This window comes from Pogonomyrmex barbatus, unplaced genomic scaffold (assembly GCF_055798465.1).
Source record: "Pogonomyrmex barbatus isolate J1 unplaced genomic scaffold, ASM5579846v1 scaffold15, whole genome shotgun sequence".
Lineage (NCBI taxonomy): Eukaryota > Metazoa > Arthropoda > Insecta > Hymenoptera > Formicidae > Pogonomyrmex > Pogonomyrmex barbatus.
The window spans coordinates 1,352,978-1,377,356 of NW_028297111.1; the positions used below are offsets into that span (position 1 = coordinate 1,352,978).

General features: G+C 27.9%; 2 protein-coding genes across 21 annotated transcripts in view; one reads left to right on the top strand and one right to left on the bottom strand.

The window, feature by feature from the left end:
* Positions 1-12,181, bottom strand: part of LOC105425468 (HIG1 domain family member 1A, mitochondrial-like) — an 81,488-nt gene extending 69,307 nt beyond the window's left edge. For 7 of the 11 annotated variants that reach the window (XR_016138528.1, XR_016138524.1, XR_016138525.1 and 4 more), the window contains exons 1-2: positions 11,970-12,181; positions 11,456-11,514 (exon numbers count right to left, since the gene is read on the bottom strand). Coding sequence is in view for 1 of the 11 variants with exons in the window: in XM_089073554.1 (XP_088929680.1) it covers positions 11,456-11,514; positions 11,970-12,181 (271 nt within the window). In the remaining 10 variants the exon portion in view is untranslated. Of the gene's footprint in view, positions 1-11,455; positions 11,849-11,969 lie in introns of those variants that run through there. The other 4 variants (XR_016138522.1, XR_016138530.1, XR_016138529.1 and 1 more) reach the window with 2 other exon arrangements.
* The window catches only part of LOC105425466 (TOX high mobility group box family member 4), a 78,774-nt gene that overhangs the window by 34,148 nt on the left and 20,247 nt on the right, over positions 1-24,379 (top strand). The window contains exons 1-3 of one of the 10 annotated variants that reach the window (XM_089073538.1): positions 12,211-12,426; positions 17,169-17,255; positions 17,828-18,046. The exons of 3 other annotated variants lie outside the window; for them this stretch is intronic. In XM_089073538.1, the coding sequence (XP_088929664.1) occupies positions 12,424-12,426; positions 17,169-17,255; positions 17,828-18,046 (309 nt within the window). In that variant the 5' untranslated portion in view covers positions 12,211-12,423. 6 more of the 10 variants (XM_089073537.1, XM_011636256.2, XM_089073543.1 and 3 more) reach the window with 6 other exon arrangements.

Sequence of the window (24,379 nt, forward strand, 5' to 3'; positions counted from 1 at the left end):
AATATATCTAATCTTTGATCAATCGTTGATTGTCGATAAATCAGCGTGACGTGACCATATATTGATTCATTCTAATTTCGGTACGTCAAGTTAACATATGAACGTTGGGCAATCGATAGATACAAAATGTTTTTTGCAGACCGGTTTTATTACGTATAAGTTATACAATTTTCAATTGTGCCAAATAAAATTAAAAATTGCATAATCAAACGTTATTTAATGCAATCTTAATCTTGCTATTATTTTTGACAAAAATTTACTTTTTCATTGATAATAAATCTCAATCCTTGCTTTCGATTATATAGAAATGTATTCACAGCAAGGTTTAATGCAAAACTATTGCTGAAAACTTCTTTACAATTGAAACGTTTACGTATAATGCATATAGTGCTTTATGCACTTATGGACGACAATAATTTGTCATGAAACATTATAACAATGAAAAATATTGTACAATATCTATAATATAGATCTTTATTTAAAATTATAATAGTCAAGTAGTGACAAATGTGTTCCGTGCTACGTAAATATTGTTTTTTTATTTGACATAATGTATTTTGTTTTATTATTTTCATTACAATTAATTATTTATTAGAATTGCTAATAAATTCAAATCTCTCTCTCCTGCTTTAACATTTTCATCTTGCTCTTTTCTTATTTGTTTTCTGATTCTCTCCACTCTTTTTTTCTCTTTTCTTTTTTTATTGCTTTTTTTCTTTTCTATAATTATTCTCTCTCCTTTCTTTATTGTTCTCTCCTTTTTCTTTCTTTTTGATTTTTTTTTTGTTCTCTTCTCTCCGGGTTTTGTGTTTCTATTTCTTCGTATATCCCTTATTATCTCTTTATCTATTCCTTTTTATTTCTCTTTTTTCTTGCTTTTTTGTCTTTTTTGTTTTGTCTTTTTCTTCTCTTATCTACTTCTTTGTCTTATCTTTCTTTTTCATAATTCTCCTTTCTTTTTCTTACTCTTTTTTTACATTTTTCTTTTCTTTTTTTTTTTGGCAAGCCAAAATATCATATGTCCAAATAATACACATATTTAAAAGATATCTAAATGACGTCTTCAGAGATAAATAAAATTTTATCAAAAGACATCCTAAAGAGGTCTCCCGGAACTTTTTGAAAGATATTTGAAAATTATTTTTTCATAAAACATGTTTCGGAACTTATACAGTATATTACCGGCCTTAATATTTCGATTAAAATGTTGAATGATTAATTTATATATAATATAGCACATAGAAATGTTTGTCTATTAATTAAATTTATATTTGATATTTGGATCTTTGTCGTTTGTGGGCGTCACAACACACAATTAGAGAAATATTTTTGGAAAACATATTCATAAGAAAAAAAAAAACACGCAAAAAAAGCATATATTCTCTCTCTCTCTCTCTCTCTCTCTCTCTCTCTCTCTCTCTCTCTCTCTCTCTCTCTCTCTCGTGTGTGTGTGTGTGTGTGTGTGTGTGTGTATGGTATGTGGAAGATAAGTAGATTATTAATAAGATGATGGAAATATTAAATTATCGGTATATCGATTTATCAAGCAACATCAGCTTTTCTCTTATATTTTTCTTTTAGTTTAATATTTCTGCTTTAATAACTAATTTTTAATAACTAATTTTTATTTTACATAACTTTGCACAATTTTATTTTATTAATTTTTATATTACATAAAATATCTGAAAATAATCCCAAATAAAATGTCTAAAAGATTTCTCTAACATCTCATTATTGAGTCATAAAAACATTTTTCTAGTATCTTCGTTTAATAAGACATTTCATAAACATTGCGAAATATTTCTGCAACAGCTCTAAAATAACTTTGCAATAGCAAAATTTTCGCGATTGTTACAATTGAAATCTTAGAAAAAGGTAATTGAAAGGTCTGCAATATTTCTGAAATACAACTAAAAACATAATTAAATAACTAAAACATAACTAAATAAACATTGAAACATAACTAAATAATTAAAAATTTTCTAATAGGTTCTAAGATTAAAAAACATGCAAATAATATGGGATATCTGAATTTTATTTAGTGATTTTAACTAAATAGAGAACTAAACAAATTTTACATATGAGAAATGGATACCGTCCGATAGCAATCTTGCAATTATATTTTCAAATTTATTGCATGTGAAAGGCTTTATAAACATTTCACATATTGCAGAATCTTTTTAAAACTGAACACGAAATGTAAATAGTTGATGTAATTTTAGAACGTTTCTGAAAGCTTTCTGCAACTCAATCAATGCTGTATGGAGGACATCAAGAAAATTTTTATATTAGGAACTGTTAATCACTGATTTATGTACAAGATGTCCACTAACATTATATCATTTCTATAATAATAATTATATCATTTCTCATATTGGTAGAACAGGTTATACTGAAAAATTCATTTTGCAATTTTAATAATAATTAAAGAGTTATTAATTTATATAGATCCACGAATGAGCGAATATTCGCGCAAAAGCTCAGTATTACAGCATGCTTACAATTACTAAGCATAATTATTATACAGAATACATATATTACAATACATATATTATACATATATTATATGTAAGATACATATTTTTTTTAAATATCCATTTTTTGTGCGCATATAGGTCAAATATTGTATTATATTTGTGTATTATATAATTTTTATATATTCATTCTTTGTAGTACAGTACACTTTTAAATAACTAATACAAAATTTTTCTTTTAAAAATTTGTATCCTTACATTATTAAAAATTATTTAAAATATTATTTAAATTGATTTATGTTTTCTATAAAAATAACGGAAAGATAATATATATGTTATATATACGTTTATAACAATAAACGTTGTTATATGTATTATAAATGTTATATATTATAAATTAGTTTTTATTATATTAATAATGATAATAACTGGATATTAAAAGAAATTCTTTTTAAGTAATTTTACGGAATAGAGATTTTAATATTTTAATTTTTAAGAGATTTTAATGAGATTTCTAAAAAGTTATCTTAAAAAACTCTTTCTTTCAATAATGCTCACTGGAAGAAAATTAGCGTTTATTTGAAAATATATTTTACAGATTCCAATTAAATTATTATGTAGATTTTATAGTAGACTTGTGATAATATCATTTAATCTTATAAAATATAATTATAAACGATTTAAGCAACTATCATATTGCGACATCTTATATTTTATATATTCATCGATCTTGTTAACATATAAGGTAAATTTTATAATAGTTAATGTAAAAGTAGTTAATGTTATAATGTAAAAATTATGTCATTTGGATAAGTATTTATCTTTTAATGCTTACACTACGAAAAAAGGTTATATGTATGCGTATATAATACATATGCAATGATATTGTAATCATGAAGAGAGTTCACTTTCCATTCGTCTACTTTCTCTAACGACCATCTGTTACTAGATTCCTTAAATTATTTTTCGTTCATATGCAGTCATCTAACAACTGCACGTGTGTGTGTGTGTGTGTGTGTGTGTTTTTATATATTTTATATACATATATTCATAAGAATATCGATATTCGTAACGTCACAAAAATAAAATATACACGCACACGTGCACCACACATATGTTTCATTTAAACGAGATATTACTTCTCGAGTTGATTTAAGATACTAAAAAGCTTTTCTTCTTAAATTTAATAATTCATTAATTATTATTCTGGACATTCTGACTGTAATATGTGTTATGTATCAACAAATGTATTTGTAGCATATATAAAAATTAATTCTTAAAAAGGTTTTTAAATAATTGAAATATTTATATCGTATAATAATATAAAATCAAATAAATGACATGTATAATAATTAAGATGTAACTAATTAGCTGGTTAGCCAAAAGGTGAATTTATCGTGCTTTATTTATGAGATTTACGAGAATTTGCATTTTGATAAGAGTACAATCTTTTAAAACTCTTTTACGTAATGAAGAACAATAAAAAAGCTAATGAGAAAAATGCATTTTGGATGAAGATAGAGGCAAGCACATTTTCAGAAATAATATGTACCGAACACATGATGCAAAATCTTTCTCAAAATCTTTCTCAAAATCTTTCTCTGTGTGTTCTTATATCTACATTTATATCGTTTACTATATACAACATGTTAAACATAATATGTGCTATATATTTCGTAAAAAAATCAAGTTAAAAGCTAACATTGTCCGAAGTTGAACCTTTGTAAGAATGTAAGTGATTGATGATAAAAAAAGGCTGATTCTTCTGAAAGCATATTGTGGAAGATAAAACTTGTTCAACTGGCTCCTTCGCTGCGATAGTACTTATAATGAAACATGACAAATCTCTCTTTCTACCCCTCCCTCTCTATTTCCTTCTCCTTATTTCTTTTTCCGGAATCCTTCCTACCTCACCACTCTACCTCACCAACACTGTCAGAACTCGTTATCTAGGTCACAGATGCTAGTATTATTCACACGATGGTGAGTATTTATAAAACAAACTCGAATCTGAAACGATAAATAAACAAGCCATATTTGATGTTATCATTTGAAGATCTCATAAAACATGTCTTTGTCATGATTGCGATAAGGAGATATTTTCTTTGACCTTTCGTTTCTTTCTTGGATATTTTCTAGAATTTACTAATATTATTAGTATTAGTTTATATAATAAGTTTATAGAAACATATCAGAAATTAAAAGATCTCATAAATATTGTAAAATATTTCTGCCAACAGGTCTGCATTATTGGAAATATCTTTGAAATGTTTTAATGTTGTATGGTTTTCTTATTGAAAAAAATATAATAATCTTGCACCAAGTGCCCACACAAAAAATATGCAAATAAGTAATATAAGTAATTTCATATTTTAGAATAGTGACTTTGATTACATAAAGAGCAAATTTCATGTGCCAGAAACGGACACTACCTAATGGCAGTTATGTGATTATGTTTTCAAATTGAATGTGAAAGATTTCAGAATACAAATGAAAGTTTTGAAGAAATATTTTCATATGAAAGGTTGTAAAAATGGTTCTGTTGCAACATTCCACATGACATATTGCAGAATTCTTTCACAATTGATGAAATCGCATGAAATGTGAAAAAATGAAATTATTTTGAAATCTTTTGAAAGTTATCTATAACAATCAATATTACATAGATCTTTATTTATCTCGTTTTATTTCTTTTAAATTTGTCTATGTATAATAATAATGATTCATATTGTAGAGATCCTAAAATTTTCTATTCACACTATTTTACATGTATATATATATAAGGAGTTTCAAAATTTATAAAAAATCAAAATATCACAAAAAGTTCTTCAAAAAATAAATTATAAAGAAAAGTATTTGCTATTTTTTTTATTCTGATAAAGAAAACTCTATCAGGGATAGTCTGTTTTCGGAGTTCGCCGAGTTTAAAATATATAAAAGGAATATCAACATAGAAAAGAATCGAAGGAAGAAGAGAAAATTAATAAAATAAATATCCATTAATTTTCATATGTCACTATAATATATTTTGATATATATCAATATTGTATTATTCATTTTCGAATTCTTCAGTTTTTTGACAAGTTATATATCTGTAAATATTTATATAAAATATTAATTTTTCTACGATAAAAACAATAAATCCAATATTATTTAATATTTAATAAATCCAATATTTTTACAATTATGTATTTTTTTTTTAATATCGAAATTGGAAAATACACTTCATTAACATTTAAAAATATAATCTTTTTATCAATTAATTACGATAGCATGCGTATAATATTATTGGTTTATGTAAAATAACAGCGCTTAATTAATGTAATAGTAATGCATGAATTTTTTTCTCTTGAATACTGATTTCGTATTGTTCTTGCGCAAACATAGTAGCATTTTGCAATCGTTTAATGAATATTTTTATCTGATAATGATAATACATGAATATTGCATGAATAGTGAACAAGCATATTATGAATATATATTTTGATGAAATCATTGTATAAGACGTTTTTTCTATTTCATCTTCAAATATGTCCCGAGATAGACAAGAAGATATTTTTCAAGAATTTAAAAAAATACTTTATATAACAGTTTAAAATATTTTTTAAGTATCTACAGATTTCTTCCAAATATTTCGCAAGAATATAAAAAATATTTTAAAAATATCTTGATGAGAATATACCTTGTAAAAATTTTAAAGCCATCTTATATGTACTTAAAGATAGCTCAAAGATTGGATAAATAAATAAAGGTATAAACCAAATCAATAAATCAAAAATAAATATTAATATATAGCATGATAGTGTTAAATTTATTAATTAAAAGTTACTGCTTAAGTTAAGAACTTAAGCTCTAACTCAAGAACGTAATTTCTAATTCAAACTCTTTGCTTTTTTAACAACAAATATAATCTATAATTTACGTTTTGATGAAAAAAGATTGTTGTTTTACTGCTCGTGCAAATGTCACTGATACAAGATTTAGTCTTGTCTCCCGTGGAATAAACATTCTTTGTTCTATCACGGATGCTATAGAAATTTTCAAAATGTATATTTAATATGTATATTTATATAAAAGTGTATATATAATATCAAAACACCAAGAGATCTTTTGTTTTGTCGTTCAAGTAAATTAAGTTAAATCTAAGACAAGATAACCTAAAGCTAGACTTTAATAGAGTTGTTTTAAAGGAGTTTTTTGTTTACCTTTTTTGCTACACGTTAGTTAGCAATGTTTAATTCTTTTGAAACATCTGACTTATAATCCTTCTGAATTTCTTTAATATAACATCATTAAAATGACATATATATGACCATCATTTTCTGATCACTTGAAGTCTTTAGTACGAACTAGTCTAATATTCGACATCAAAATGTGTTTGCTATACCTGAAGTTACACGAGAAACGTCAAACTCAATTTTCTCGCAAATGCTTGAGGGTTGCATCGAATGGCTTTACCATGTGTTAGTGGAGGTATAACATTACAAATATTTCAAACTCGGCGAAAATTGAAAAGATTATTTCTAATATTTTCCTTGTGAATGATGAAAATGTGATAAAAAATATAGAGTTTGAAGTATATTCGAAAGAATTTGGAATTAACTAATTACAGGCTATAATTAAATGTTCGCCCACGTATATGCATGTTGAAACTATTGGTTTTAATAATCACGCGCTCATAAATATCAGACTGATGATCGTGTTTGCTCAAAGATAGGTTTACATAAGCTAACGATGAATGCATATATTTCTTATTAACGAAAAATGTGGATACTTGTGGACAGAATAGTTGTATAGTAATTGGTCCCTAGTAAAAAATGCATGTCACATAGTTCATGTTGCTACAGTCAATAAAATTCTGCGTAACTGAAATATATTTACTCTGAAAATTTATAAAAAAATGGAAAAGTAACATACTGTTGTATAAGATATTTTTATAATTACTATACATCTATATAGTACGGAAACATTACCAAAATATTTCATTAGATAGTAAGATTGTAAATACATTGTGAAATATAATTGTAATAATTCTGTGAAGTTGCAACAATGTTGAAATATCCGTTCTAAAAAAAGAAATTACATTATGGAACATATAGTAACATTGCAAGGTAATCCCTTGTGAAAATAGAGTCAAAAATGGAATTAACTCATGTATGTAAATGGAAAATAATGTTATTGTAAAGTGAAAGATATAAAATGTTTTACAAATCGACGAATCATCGACATATTTTTCTTTTTATTTAATATTCTATAATATTTCCATATTTAATATTCTAATATTTAAATTATGCACTTTTTTCTCATTTAAGCACTAATCATTGTTGCTTAATTTCAGTATTCGGACACAAATCAAAAAACACAAGTAGCGTCTGATCCCCAAGTTCACATACAGTTCGCAAACTTCGCCGTCGTTATTGTCATCATCATCGTTATCATGTTTTAAATTATTTATAATTTTGACAAGACCGACACATTTTTTAATTTCTATTGGATTTCTAATATTCTTAGCCATTGACTCTGAGCATACATGCTTGCTTTTACATTCATTTGTTTTTCATAGCTAACTAGTGTACATTCATTGTACTTAAAATGAAAATAGATATATATTTGAAATTTGACAAAAGTAAGATAGAAAGTTTGAGTGCGGTTCAGTGAAGTAAGAACAGAAAATAAACCTAACATTAGCACTAGCTATATCGTAATGTTTCACTCAAGCAAAAGTCAATTGTCCATAGGAGTATTAGGTATACTTGACACTGATAGAAAATTCAATATGGTAGTAAAGCTATAAAGCTAAATTAGGTACAATGGATTCTGACCAATCAAATTAATATCACGATCATTTGACTCTTGACGCATCTTTGCCTACTATATTATCAGCAAAAAATGATTGGTCGAATCGACACGTTCATAATATTGTTCAGTATCGTTTTATAACATGAATGCGAATAGTTATTTCACAATTTAAAAAAAAATTTGATATCATGTTTATAATGTGAAAACTCTTAAAATCATCATTTTTTTGTCTTTTTGACGCTATTTTTTTCAGAATCATGACGTGATAATTAAATTTTGACAATGGATTCGTGTTTAGTAGGAAAAAATATATCGAAAATAATTTACGTGATGAAAGAAAAAAAATCAAATTTTTAAAAATTGTGTAATTTGACAGTGTAATTGATCAATATCAATGATTATAGTCTTCGATATCGACCAAATCGATGCGTTGAATGAACGTTGTATCAACGTCATCTTTCTAAGAGATAAAATCTCTAGACGATAAATTACGCCGCCCCTGCCTGACAAAAAAATATTCATTATAATTCGCGAATAATTTTGCTTGTAATTTAAGAATTATGCTTCATATAAATTTTTGATAAAGAAAAATCATCTTAGAATTAAGTCAGCATATATTTCAAAAATTGACGATTATTCTAAATCACTCTATATGTATATTTATTTATTTAATTTATTTATTTATTTTCATTGCATTTATTCTAGCAACGCCAGAAAAAAAATTTTTATTTCAATTAAATTGTTTCATTTTGTATTGTTATCGGTTCAATCTCTTTTTACTCCCCTACACATGTTTTTATTCCATCGGAATATATCTGATTTTCTTTATTTAGAAGAATTCCTTATAATTTTATTTTGATTGAAACAGACATGGATATATTACAATTATAAATGTATTTAAGATCATTGAAATTTATATGATAGGTTAAATATTTGATCGGAATTTTAAGTGTTTTTTCACAATTTTTCGTATTTACTTATTATTTATTTATTTTTTATTTATTTAGCAAATATTTATATCCTACAATAATTTTTCTTTAATAATTTATAAATTTAAATGAGATGATATTAAAATTATAATGATATTAAAATTTCTTTAAAATAGAACATCTTGCATATATAAAATAGTATAGGTCATTGACATATCGATTGATTATATACGCTTACCTAATAGATTTCTTACAGCGAATTGTTTATAAGTTTTTTATATCAGTCTATATTTATTGGATATATTACATTTTTATCGATAAATGTTTATTACAAACGTTCGAAAAATGTTTTTCGTACGTTTTGTAATAAATATTCATCGGTAATATATATCCAATACCTGTTTGCTACAATTTTTTAGCATTTATTATTATAAGACATAAAAATTGTTTATTATTTATATCTGTCTCAATCCTAACCATTAAAACACACACACACACACACACACACACACACACACACACACCGCGCGCGCGCGCACATGCACACACACACACGCACACACCATACTTATATCAGTGAATATATTGTGAATTGTGCGATTATAAACAGGAAATTTGAATTATTATTAATAGAACATGTGAATAAGTCATGAATTATAAAATTTTAATTTACCGATAAAAAAAGAATTTATTATGAACATTAACGAAAGTATTAAAATATAAAAAAAGGAATCAAAAGTTTGCAAAAGTTTGCTAAAAATTAGTTTACTTAATTACAAATTTATTTAAAATTAATATATAGTGAAAGGAATAAATCTATTTTATTATATGTATCATATATTATATGTATCATAATTAGTATGCACGAAAATAATATCAAATTATACATTTTTGAGAGAATAAATAGAATGGAAATGGAATAATAAGAATAGGAAATAATTAATAAATTTTTTTGTTTAATTAAAAACTAAGAAAATTTAATTTTAAAAAATCAATATTCCAACGTTGATATGAAAAACATCGCGATTTTATAAAATATAACATTATCTTTTCACATAATGTGATTCGTTTAATTACTTGATATATAAAAGTATTAAGTTAAAGTTATTAGAATATCAGTAATTTGTTAAATATTTTATATTTTATGTCAAAATATACTAGAATAAAATATCATATAAATTATTGATTTTTTATAATTACATCTTAATACTTTTATATATAGAATAACAAAACAGAAATTATATTATTTGAAAAGTATCATATGAGTCTGTTTAAAAAAATAATTTTTCAATCACTTTAAGATATTGATGTTTCTCGGAAATTGATTTTATTGTTGTTTAACGCTCTTTTCTAGACGATATATTTCTTGTCTGAAATATTTTTGTTTGCTGAACTTAGTTCTTGGGATATTTGGCTGAACTGTTTAAAATGAGTCATGTATTCTTTTTTGCATAAGATTCATGTATCTACTATGAAGTTTCAATTTTAAATGAATTCTTTTTTTTTTTAATATAACAAATATGAAATATGCTTTTATTATTTGCAAATCTAACTATTGACGCTTCAAGCTAATAATATAAATCGATATTTTTATTATATATTATATATTTATATCGCGTTTTGTGTTTAAAACAAGTTTTTTAAAAATTAAATTATAAATCACTCACAGTGAATAGAGGCTTTGGATTTAAACTGTAGAATAAACGGACTGTATCTTACAATGTACGGTAATATTGAAGCATATTTGCTCTTGTACTTTGAAACTCAATGACTGTGTTTACACACTCCTCAAACACATGTTGCCTTAATCGACGTAAACGATCACGTTACTAGTTGGTAGTTAAACCAAAGACTTTTCACGAATGCCATGCCACGCCATGCCACGCCACGCCACGCCACGCCACGCCATACCATGCTACTCCATAGTCACACAATACTACACCATGCCATGGCACGTTATGGCATGCCACGAACGAGATAAGTATTAATAGTAATTCTTAATCCGCGCGATACAAAAAAAGTTTCTTTACACTTTCGTTTACGTCCACTTTTGGCATAGCCTGATTATCATACGCTTCGCTTATCGATTACCAAAACGTGAGGTTGTGATATAAAAGTTATATAATAAGGTTATATAATAAAAGTGTTTTCTCTAAACTTGATACAACCGTTTCACGATACAGCCTTCTTATTACGGTACGATTTTTATCGAAGAATAAAAAGTGGACCATATTTTTTATTAAATATACTTACTATAACTCTTTCCGTGTTCTCCACATTTTTTCTTTCCTTGCCTATTGAATCTTTTTGGCCTAGAAGAATCAAAATATTATGCTTTTGACGATTCGAAAATCCAGATTGGTGGGCTTCCTGTGGATTTTGGGAAGATACCTTCCTTGTGTATACATATACTTGTGTATACATAACTTCGCAAATTTGTAAACAATCGTCGGAAGACTTTTAATTAGATATATATATATATATATATATACACGATAAGAATCGTATTTTGAACCTGCGATTTGTTGAGTCAGAAATTCTTTTACAAAGTCACGCGCATCAATCCGTTTCCCACGTTCAATTACTACGACTGAAAATTGGTCCGCGTGGAAATCGCAACGTTAATAAACAAAATATTTAGCCTGTACATGGAAAAAAAATGCGCTATTCAAAGCGCGATTACAAACAGCCATCTGCCTCCCTCCTGTCCACCCTTCCTCGAGATACTCGCCCCGTTACCCCTCTATAACTACCCTATGTACCCTACCTCCCCCCTTCTTCCGAATCAGCCACTTCTATTAGATACCTCTCTCGGCTCTCGGCAACCATACACACTCGCACAGTCTCGCTTATAGAATTCTTTTCCCTTCCCGCTCCGTGCCGCGCCGTTCCGTGCCGTACCACGCAATCTCTCCGACCAACACGCGCGTAGTAGACACCGTCTTCCCCTATCGTGGCACCCCCACCACCGTCGTCCATTGCAGCGAACCGATATACCCGGAATCACATTGCCGCGCCGACCAGCGCGAGGAGTGTGCGTCGCTTGTCACGCTGTCATTCATCGTTTTCGGAATTACACGTCGCTGTAATACGAGCGCAGCAAACACGTAACGCCGCGTCGTACACGCACTCGCGCCGCGTGTTCTCCGTTTGCCATAACCCTAACTCCCCCCCCCCCCACCCTCCGCCCGCGATCTTTCCTATTTGCTGTCCGTTGCGGAATGGTGAGTGATACGAACTTATTCGCAGAGTGTAGTGATCACGTATACTCATGAAAAGCAAGTGTCAACGGAGGGATTCTAACCTATTACGGATATACGCAAATTGCCAAGTGTGTTGTTTCTCTAAACTCGCGCTCCCTGTGACTCGATCGCTCCATTCGTGAGTGTACGTGCTGGGCTACGTTTTTTTTTTTTTTTTTTCTTATTCCACTAAACTGGATTTCACGCCGGTAAGTGTTGTAATATTAATTTCAATCGATGCGCTCTTGGCGTTATACGAGCTAGAGGTTCACTAGTGACGTAAACTAGTAAGCGCCGAGAAGTAAAGGGTCATCGCATGCGTCCAATAGTTAGCCTAGTCGCACATGTAAACTATTTTGTGGCGAATGCTTATGCTGTACGTGGCGCCATCTCGAGAATCGGTATGAAATGTGAGGGCGTGGAATTTCCCGAGTACCCACGGGGCAGTCTCGTATTGCATATCTCTCTCTCTCTCTCTCTCTCTCTCTCTCTCTCTCTCTCTCTCCCCCTTCCACCCCACCTCGCGCCTCTTCCCTCTTCTCCCCCACCTCTTCCCTCTCCCTTCCCACCTCCCCTATCTGCCTCCCCTCTCCCTCTTCCCTCTCTTTTCCCTCTTTCCCTCTCCCTCCCACACCCTTTTATATTTCTTTTATTGTTTTTGTAATTATCTATTCAAGTTTTTTCTCGTTTATTGCAATACCGTAAATATCGACATGATTCAACAGCTAAGTTGATACAAACGATTCCCACTCGTAATTCCTTTTGAATAAGTCATTATGAATTTATTAATATTATGAATTTATTAATACATACGAAAAAAAATATAAATGTAAATTTGCATTCTCAAGTGTATGTTGTACATATGTATGATAAAATAATCAACAACGAGTCGCTCGGTCGCTTATTCATTGTAAATCTTTATTAAGTAAATTTAACTTAGATATGTTTAGCGGATCTTTCTGTTGTGTAAACAAAGTCACGTATTTAATCGCTTTGTGCTCAAGGCGAGCACAGTGGAATTAATCACTCTAATGATCGTAGTCAATAGCGATTACGTCATTATGATTACATCGGGAAATTGCGCAGAGCACTAATTTTTAATATTAGATAACAGCAGTCGTCTAAAAGAGATAGATCGCGGTTGATTTATATATAATATTATATCTGTCCTGAATTTAGCATCTGTTCTGAATAGCATTTTATATATATATATATATATATATATATATATATATATATATAAATTAAGTATACTTGAAATAATTATATCTCGCGCAATTGTTTGTCACGAAGCGAGTATTGAATGGTATTTCTAACGGTGCAGTTAAAATTTAATAAAAAAATATATTTTTTTTATACCCTTATGAACGAATTGCTAACTGTAAATTAATTAATATTTAACTTAGCGCTACTATATTACCGTTACGTATATACTACTCTATTACTGGCTCAGAACATGTCCTTGTGCCATGCTGATGCAAATTAAACTCGCGCATTTTGCATTATTCTAATGAATTGCGTCGAAATGAATGCTGTTTTATCGCGTCTTCGAGAACATGTTTGCACGGATATAAAGAGCAACAAAATAACTTTTCATATAGCAGATATATAATGCTTCGCTTTGAATCGATCAATCTCGAAGTAATTTCGTATACGTAGAGAGAAATGAATTTCTATACAAATTATCTCAATTACTTATTATGTATCTTTATTTTCGTAAATTATGTTTATTTTTGTATGGTTTATATTCATCGTAATACTTTTTAAATGAAGATTATTATTCTTTAATCATACATACTATTTTGAATTCTATCTAAGAATGATGAGAACAATCTTACAATTTAAGAAACAGATAATGATATCTCGTTATTTCATGATGAGATCGAAATAAGAGTAATTTTGAATTCTCAGGCAATTTGTGGTTTTATCCTTGCGGTTGTCAGCCAAAAAACTAGAGAATATCCATTTCACATGTTTAAAAGAATATTATTTATTTCCGAGATCTTTCCTTTCGTAGATAAATATCTGCGATTAAGGATATTGTAATATAAATTTTTTAATGAATTTTTTAATCGAATAAATGATACTTGTATAAACATTCGTATTAATATTGCGTTTTTAACTTAGTTTTTCTCTTGAGAACAAAGATAAAATAGAGAAAATACACCATTTACAGAAACGAGTTTTACATAATTCACGTTAATGTGCTACTTTCGAAATACAGCAGAATAAATTCGTATGTGTGTTTTCTTGTTCCGTGACAAGAATACGAATTTAGCTTAAAAGTGTATTCTGTCGATTGCGTAACATTCGATTGCACTTATAATTTAGCTTACTTTAAAAATAAAATCAGTTGAAACGAAATTAATTATGTTAATAATATGTCAGGTCACTTATGTAGTATCAAATTGCCATTCCTTCTTATAATTATTTTTGAAGAAGCCGCCAAATGAGAAATCAGAAAGCTAAAAGCAAAATTGCAACGAATTTGTCGACTTTAAGCGAATTTTCATTTTAATTGAATTTTCATTATTTCTATTTGTTTTTTGTCTTGCTTTTTGTGCCTTTTTTTTTTCTTCCTTATTTTCACGTTTATTATCACGTTTATTTATAGAACAGTTTTATAACAAATTGTAAGCTGATTAAACATTAATCATGACTTTATAATATATTATAACGTTGAATATTCCGAGAATATACATATTTATTCTCAAATCTCATATTGATTTATAACAACATTTATATCATTTGACTAATTCCATTGACAGAAATGAATATGTATATAATTATACCGTAGGACTAGATGCCGTGTGACATATTAATGAGATTATCGTTCGATTGAAATCAGTGTTAAAAAATTATTAAAGTTAAAACACAGTTGAATTCACCGTACAGAGTTCCTTCCTTATCATACCGATAAAATATTTACTTAATCATCACATTTGCTTTTAAAATGATTCTTTAAACTTCTTAATTTTTTTTCTTTTGTTTCCGTTACATATCGTAGATATATGTCTAAAATTCAAACTGATAAATATTCATCGTTGGTGCTTGTTTAATGCGCCCAATGAAAAATAGGAGTTTTTAAATAGCGTATTTTTTACATGGCCGTTTAACGTCTCGTTTGTTATTCCATTACGTGGCATTTATTGTCGCATAAAGGACTGCGTTCGAAAGAGCGTATCCATTCCATGATGGATATTTCAAAGGATAGATGGCTCTATTGTTCTCAACATTATGCGTCGCACAGTCGTAACTCGACATAATCTGTATTCCAATGAAATATTCAATACAATGATAATAGATAAATGATCACATACACATTGTGTATATTATTTCGAAAAGTCATCATAATTTCAATAACAAAATTAAACAAGGTTAAATTAAAAATAACTAAATTGTAACGATAATTGTAACCATTAGAATTTAAAAAATTTATTTCCTTACGTAGTAACTCGTTTTGCATTATCCATTTAATTTTTAAATGATGTTTCACGATGAATATGTCGCGATATAAATTTTTAATCTCATATGCAACTGCAAAATTGATGATAATACAACATAATATTATCTTTGCAAAAATTGCTACTCTGAAATTGCATTACAAGTGATGGTAATGAATGTATATTGTCACTGTCAATGCTTGTTAATTAGAAACTATGTAGTCGTATAAGTTAGTAGTCTCTATCTCGGATAATACAGCACCATCGACAATATGAATAAATAAATATATATATATATATATATATTTATAAATTATATGTCTTATATTTTTAATAGCACGCATGAAATATTATTTAGATTAGGCACACATCTTGATCATCATATATCTTGATAATTTTATTTTTTTTCTTATCTCATCTTGCACGCGCGCGCGCCTGCACACACACACACACACACACACACACACACACACACACACACACACACACACACATTTTCGGATTATAAACTTTTATAATTTAAATGCAATTTTATAATCCAGAAATTATTTTTATTAGACATTTTCAAGTTAAAAATCATATAACACATTCAACACACATTCAATGTGATATATATTGAATATGTTATATTGTTATTCGAATAATTATTGCTAATGAGATATGGAAATATTATTCGAATTCTCAAGTGACGTATTACCATATACATTTATGATCTCACACGGCAACAGTGCGCGATTAATTAACTACAATGTGCGTCAAGTAGGTCAATTCAACTATTAAGATATGTAGAGTATAAATCGTGTTTTTGATTTATGATCGAGATGAAATTTACGCAATTCGAATTTACATCTCTTTAAAGCACAAGGAATATTCTTTTGGATGACTCCCAACAACAAAAGATATTTCTATATTTCTTCCTTATCGTCTGTTTTATTCTAAGTAGATATGCTATTTAAAAAAGTACAGAAGAAGAAAGAGCGATAGTGACACGATAACTTACCGTTGTGTCGGATAAGGATATTATATTATGCCTTATCTCTTTACATGTTTATAATTAGGAAATTAAGAAACACACAGCCTTCAACTGCTTTGTACTGCGATGAACTGTAGTTAAAAAAATGTGAAAGAGTGAAATATAAGTGAGAGAGAGAGAGAGAGAGAGAGAGAGAGAGAGAGAGAGAGAGAGAGAGAGAGAGAGAGAGAGAGAGAGAGAGAGAGAGAGAGAGTGAGTGTATCTCGTTAACGAAAATTTGCTTCGAAACGAATTGCTCTCGATGTTAGAAACTGGTCTTGAGTCTCACCATCTGGAACACGAGTGCTTCTCGACCACCTTTCCTCTCCTGCAGCATACAGCATAATGATTTCGAGGTAAGCAATAGACAGGTGCGGATGTAGATCGAACTCCGTATCCAGTGTTTGACCGACCAATTACTACCTCGATTTCGTAATGTAACATTTCTCATTACCCAAACCAATCTAATTACACGCATATATAAATGTCACAAGTTATTTTATTATAAATGGCTTTGTCAAAAAATAAACGTTAATAAAAAGGAAAAGAATTTATGTTCAGTAAGTATCAATATTCATATGAGTTTAACGCTTGTGTGCCTGCGTGGAAGTTTAAAGTGTCCTATTTCATATAAGAAACAGGATATCAAAACTAACTTGCTGTTTACTTTATATATTTGTTATTATATTATTTTTTAATATCAATTATGTTTAGTTTCATTTGTTTTTTTAAAAAGAGACATAATTGATGAAAGATAAATGATGGCGATCTCTGAAGACACTTCTCGTTCACGATTGAGATTTAATATAATGAATTAATCAACTACGTTGATGAATTATTTCGTTTAATGAGAAAACTATATATATATATTATACAATTTAAGATTATACTTTGTAAAAATTTAATAACTGTTGTAAAATCAAAATAGAAAAAAAAAAAAGAAATTGTAAAATATCGCGATAATGATATTGCGCAAGCGTTCGAAGTGAAATCAAACAAAGCGAGGTTCATTGAGAAAGTTAAAAGAAGAGGAAAAAAAAGAGAAATACGGAGAATATCTTTTCTCAACAAACGAGTAACAGCAGGCAGGCCGAGAGAAGTGTCTTCACAATGGAACCCCTTACATCTAAAGCGGTTATACACGCAGGTAAAGCTTCACTGTTGCCGGGCTGTAAAATGCCCATTGTGTTTCCCGCTATAAAAACAGTATGGCTCGAAAATTTGCTCCTTATAGTTACGCGTTATTTCTTCTTATTTTAACGTCGGATCGATAATTTATTATGTCATATATTTTTCGTGAATAATACAATATCAAAAAGAGAAAAGAGAGAAGAAGGAAAGAAGAAAATTTCATTTTATCAACGAGAAAAAAGATTCTCGATATGATAATAATAGGTGATAAGGGGACTAATGAGAATCAGTGCTGTAAATCGATGCGGGAATATAATGTTTAATCTTCAAATCTAATCTAATTTATTTATTTTATTAATAAAAAGTGAAGTCCAAACAAGTTTCGATTCGAATTTGAGTAGTCATCTTCAGTAGTAGTAGTAGTACGAAAATGTAGTACGAATATAAATCCAAATCGGTGAGCCCAATTGTAAAAAAATAATGATAAAAATAATGTCACCGGTTGATTAAATAAAATTGTTAATTGTTAAATAAATATATTTTCAATGTGAGATAGTACATTAAATTCGTATGAAATAAAAAAGACAGAAAATTTCAATAATTATAGGACACGCGATGCCTATCAAAATATTTTATCGCTACACACATACATAGTCATACATGTTCGTACGAACGAAACATGACAGTGCGTTTTGATGTAACCATCTGTCGTTGTGATATAGTGGTTGATTAATGTGGAACGATTAATATTGACTTTCATTTCAATAACGTTCGTTGTTTTTGCAACAGTAACAATTTATTTGCTTTCAATACTGTTTTTAATACTGAAATACAATTCATTTGTTTTTAATATTATTTCTCTTCCCAAACTCTCCCCTTTCTCGCTTCTTTCGCTTCTCGTTGATTAATAAGAACGGATGATGTATTATAATAAAGAAAAAAAAAAATTAATGAGGAGAGGAATTACATGAAGAACATCTTTTCTTTACAATGTCTTTTATAATAAGAAATAAATTTATAATTTATTTATGATAGTAATTATCTGGTGAAGCTATCTAATAATAATCCACAGAGAAGTGGAATATATTAATATAATAAGAAATGTTAAAGTTTGTTAAGAGGAGAAATTTATTAATCAGTTTCTGGTAACATATGCTACTAGAACATAGTATTTATTAGGTTTCTCTCACTATTATTGAGTAGTAATATGACAGGAATTATGTAAACGTTTTTTTGCACTTTTTTTTGGATGACATTGTTTTTTATTCATAATTGAACGGCCTTTGCGAATAAACAATTAAAAAATTATATATATATATATATCATTTTTCTGTAAATTTTTAAGTTAGAAAATGTTGAGATTACATTAATGTTGCATGTAATATATGAGAAAGATTTTTTCGTAATTTGAATAAAGAATATTTTTCTTATGATTGATAATAGAAAAAATGATGATAAAGAAAATAAAAGAAAAAAGAAGATAAAAGTCGTAATAAAATTCAACTTTTTACAACATTGCTCTTTCTGCATATGTAATAATGTCGCAACTATGCAAAAATATAATATATCTTTTATATTTGAGTTTATTTTATCAGTTTATGTTAAAAATATATAACCATGTAGCGTGAGTTTATTATAATATTTTTTTGAAATATTAAAATGTCTCATATTAGGATACAAAATGGCGTAAAGTACTTATTTCTTTAATGATTTTAACTGAATATTTTTACATGCAGACTGATAAGAAGAATTACATAAAAAATATGTAAATATGTTTTTTAAAAGATATTAAAAATATGCAGTTTCAGGAAAAAAATAACCTTGTAAAAAACTGAATCTTATTATGCTTTGCAATTTTTTCTTTTATTATTTTTTTCTATATTTGATCATAAATATTTAATTTACAGATTTTTATTTTAATTTAAAGAATTTATAGAATTGATTTGTAGAATAATCGCTAAATCAAATTATCCTTGTTCATTTCTTTATTGCTAGAGAAATATTAGCATTGATGATGATAATGTTATCTGTAATTACGATCGTGCGAGAGTTATCTTCGCAATCCCAAGTCATGATCTCATAATGACGTGACACTTCGCGTGAATTTAACATAATTACTAAGTCATAGCATAATACTAAGCTAACGAAGCTTATTATTTGAAGCAAGTTGAAACAAAATTAGCGTGTTGTCTTAATAAAATTATAATTGCTGATATTTATATTTTATTTTATTTATTGTTGATACTTAGTTAGATATTTTATTAAATCGAAGAATGTCCCATATAATTTGGAGACTGTGTTTTGCTAAATAAATCAATCAGATAATATATAAAGATATGAAAAAGATCTGCAAATGAAGAAAAAGATATGAATAAGAAAGTATTAACACGTAATAAATTATAAGATTACTTTTCCTAAACTGTTTTTATCGGTAGTTTGCATGATCGCCGTTGGCAAGAATATAGCAACTGCCTGTTTAATCTACTAAGAAAGCTATAGGATAATAAAATAATATCAAGAAATACAAGTCGCGTCAAGTATATGCGCCGCATATGTGATGAAGCAAGATGTTTAGAGGTGTGACCTACAAATGATAGAGCATTTATTTATAACATATATATTTATTTATAACATATTTCAAAATCAACGCACTCCTGGCAACTACGAATGTGCATAACACTGGACGATTGGATCTCGCTTGTGATTACCGGTAGCTTGGGCGAATATGCGCTCATTCGATGATTTTCATTACTGAATTGAAAAAAACTGAATTGTAAAATGGATATAGGACTTTTTTGTTCAGTTAACCAGCTCTATTTGTACACAAGAGATGATCCGTTAATTATGAGATGTCACGTAGAAGTCGTTAATATACTTTGTTTTTTCACTTCCTAAACAACAGCTGAATATGTCTTTAATAACATAAAGACAAACTGAAAGTGTTTTCTATCAAACGACAGCAATTTAGATCTTTTTTACCATTTGGTAGTTTAATATGGCGTCCAAAACTGTCAACTCGCGTCAATATTTGCTTAAAAATTTTCTAGCCTGTACCTACAAAACTAATATTGCTAAACTACTAGAAAACTAGAAGATTACATGAAGAGACAGAGAGTTGAGTTCTTAGAATTAGGCTAGATATCTAATGTAATATAAAAAAGCAGTACGAAAATTTGTTGTTCATATGTATATCATGTGTGATTTGGTTTGCTCAACAGTCAGTTCAACACCCCCTTAATGGCCAGAACTATTTATGTAACTTACAGAGAACTTAACTTAAAATAAAATTATTGAAAATAAACCAAAACTTTCAATAGTTCATGATTTTTTGATAGTCTGCCTCACATAGGTACGAGTGAACAAGTATTCGCATGAAGACACAATCCAATATTCACGATTGCTAAATGCGCATTAAAATATTTAAATGATCTACAAATGATAGAATATCTCTTCTAATGATAGAGATGCCTTATTTGTTTATAAGACACATTTCCTAATACCTTGCCGCGCGCCTAGCAACTATGAGTATGCATAAAAATATTTTTTTTATTATAGTTACCATTTTTAAGGTACTAGTCCGCCAGAGACTTTTTTGAACTTAAATAATCTTTAAAGCAATAAGAATATTCGTCTCTTAAAGAAATGTTTTGATTAATTTATTGAAACATTAACTTTTGCGACTTTTTTTATTTAAATCACAGACAATTTCTTGTGTCACAGTGAGAATCAAAGTTGTATTGAGATTTATTAAAGTTGTATTAAAATTCAGGATATCTTTGAATAAGATTCATTTGTATAATTTATATTTGTTTCAGAATTCATATATTTACATGAATTTCAATAAATTAATCAAACAAATTAGTTTTTTTTTTGGAATTAATAAAAGAGCTAAAATATTCAACAATATACAATATAATATTTTTGAGAATTTAATATATCTTTTTAATCTACCAAATTATAAACTTTTATCTTGCAACCGATTTATCGATATTGAAATGTATTCTCAGAGAAATTAAAGATGAAATTATATAATATTACAGTTATGAAATTAGTAATTAATTTTAATATTACTGATATTAATTATTTTATCCAAGACGGCTGTCATTTATCAATTTGAACACGATATCCTAGCCAAAGTAATATTTTTTACAATAAATTATATACTTTTAAGATGCTTGTTAGCATCGGTAACATTAAATTCATTAATTTATATATTAATTTAATTAATAGTTGTGATGTTACAAATGTTTTTAATTTCAAAACTGACTGAAATAATCAGCGTAGTTTTCTGGACTGAAAAGATATATTAAATTCACTCAAAAATATTACATTATACATTAACAGTGCTGACTCTTATTGATCTTTATGAAGTTGGAATTGCTAAAAAGAATTCAAATTTATAATTAAATGCGCAAAAAGAATTCAAATTTATAATTAAATGCTAATTTAATGCGCATTTATTGTTCTAATCCTGAATGTATTATGCCTATCCATTTGCAGGAAATAAAAATAAAAAATAGAGATGCTGGCTTCTCTTTTTCTTGATCGTGAGATAAATCTTCAAAAAATGTGGGACCTCACTCTAGAAGAGTGCCGGATTTTGTTATGCACATTGCAAAAGATATTACATAAATAATTTATCAACTGAAAAAACCTTAGCGTATAATGCATGACTTTCGGGAAGCCAGTTTGGCCAGTTGGATCATAACTTTCTCCCCTCTCTCTTCAGTCTCGCCCCATTGATTGGGGTCCATCATCATGGGATTACCTACCCGACTCACTAACTCTTCACTGACTCCGTCAGATTGAAGTGGCTCGTGGAGTAACCTCATGATATCCCATTACGTTGGTACCTAAAATAACATAAATCGTGTATAGACGAAAAAAATTAATATGCTAAAATTTTTTGCCAATCTTTTGTTTCAAATTTATGCAATCATATTGCAAATTTTGAACAATTTTAAATGTAACAGTAATTATTACTGTTATAACGTATAAGAGTGAAATGGTCCAAGAGAATAACTAATATAGAAGTCTGATACTAAACTGCTTCAAGAAGCAAATAATTTGCAAAATATTTTACTCTCAAATCTATTACTTTTGAAAATATGTATTAAAAATAAATAAAATCATAAAAATAAAATATATCAAACAAACTACTTTACTACTACTTTTATTTTGACATCAAAATGTTTCTAAAATTGTTTGGATTCTAATGTGATGATGCTAGTTTTATTTATAAGAGCAAAATATATTAAACAATTTAGATGCTGCTCTAATTTCGGCATCAAAATGTTTCTAGAATTTATTACTCACAAAATATATTGCTCTTGAATTTATTATTTACTGTTTAATAATAGAAAAAGCTTTAGTGATAGTGATAGTGTTGCAAAAGTAAAGTATACTAAACTAAGATTAATACCTGCTCTTATTTTGGCACTAAAATATTTTTGCCTTACAATGTTTTTAGAGATTACTGTTTTCAAGGTATAGCACTTTCAAATATATTTTATAAACAAATTGATTTATTTTGTTCATTAAACGAGTAATAAATTCATAAATGCATTAAGAATAAGTTATATATTAAAATGTTTTAATATCTAGTTGCTGAGCATAGTAATTCATTTATTCATTACCTTATACTTTATTTTTAAATGTTACGCTAACACCGTTTTTTATTATTCATTTTTTAGTATTAAACAGTGAGTAACAAATGTAATTTATCTTGAGAGCAAACTAATTCTAGAAACATTTTGGTGTCGAAATAAGAGCAGCAACTAATTTATTTAATATACTTTACTTTTATAATATTATTTGTAATAATAAAGTTATTTTGAAAGCAATAAATTTGGGAATAGAATATTTTGTAATTATTTGTTCCCCAATGCAGTTTAATTTTAAAAACAATTACAAACTTAACTGTTCACTTCCGTTTAACCATTTTAATTTTAAAATAATATTGTAACGATACTCGCGAACTTTAACAGTTTTAAATATAGATGATCAGCGATGATATGCAAAGTGATATGCAAAATATTGTGAATATAATTAGACTATAAAATAACCAAAAAATTTCGAACACGAATGATAGATTTATTATATATTGAGAAAAAGATATTTATATTTATATTTATTTTTATATATAATTTACTGAGATAATGTATAATTAATGCTACAATGGTATTCTTAGAAATATTTGTTAGATTATGTCAGTGCTATCCAGAATTTATAGATATAGCTTTAAAATTAATGTGTCAGTATTCACGTTTATTGCCTTCCTTTTTCTTCAATTTATAGCTGTCTCTTCTGTAGCTATCTCTGCTGTAGCAGAGTAAGACTATCGATCTGA